The sequence below is a fragment of the Crocuta crocuta genome, unplaced genomic scaffold, assembly GCF_008692635.1.
Source record: "Crocuta crocuta isolate KB4526 unplaced genomic scaffold, BGI_CrCroc_1.0 C27518891, whole genome shotgun sequence".
NCBI classification, from domain to species: domain Eukaryota; kingdom Metazoa; phylum Chordata; class Mammalia; order Carnivora; family Hyaenidae; genus Crocuta; species Crocuta crocuta.
Genome location: NW_027545365.1, coordinates 1 through 494, shown reverse-complemented (window position 1 = coordinate 494; position 494 = coordinate 1). Strand labels below are relative to the sequence as shown.

At 71.5% G+C, this 494-nt stretch overlaps 1 protein-coding gene across 1 annotated transcript; it reads right to left on the bottom strand.

Moving 5' to 3' along the window:
- LOC144218977 (keratin-associated protein 2-3) lies at positions 1-390 on the bottom strand. The gene has a single exon (XM_077748978.1). The coding sequence runs from the start codon at positions 388-390 to the stop codon at positions 1-3; it is 390 nt and encodes a 129-aa protein (XP_077605104.1).
- Positions 391-494: the final 104 nt, after the last annotated feature.

The window sequence follows — 494 nt, the reverse complement described above, 5'->3', positions numbered from 1 at the left end:
TCAGCAGCAGGAGGAGGTCCTGCAGGTGGTGCGGCAGGGGGCAGGCTGGCAGCAGGGGGGGCGGCAGCAGGGCGCCTGCACAGAGATGGGCTGGCAGCAGGTGGAGGCCCAGCAGCAGGGGCGGCAGACCACGGCCGTGCAGGACGTGGGGCAGCAGCTGATGGGGCGGCAGCAGCCCTCCTGCAGGGAGCAGGGGTCGCAGCAGACGGGGCGGCGGCAGGGCTCGCAGATGGGGCGCGTGCAGCGGCAGGTGCAGGTCACGGGGCGGCACACGGTGGTCTGGCAGCTGACGGGGCGGCAGCAGCAGGGGTCGCGGCAGCAGCAGGGCTGGCAGCAGCCTCCCCCGCAGCCCGAGGAGGAGCAGGTGGAGCCACAGCAGGGGCCGCACATGGTGGTGTCTGAGGCTGGTTTGGGTTGGAGGGGTGAGAGGACTCGGGTGTTGTCAAGTGTGAATGCCTCCCTCCTGCTCTGGGCCCTTTATATACCCTGGCCGG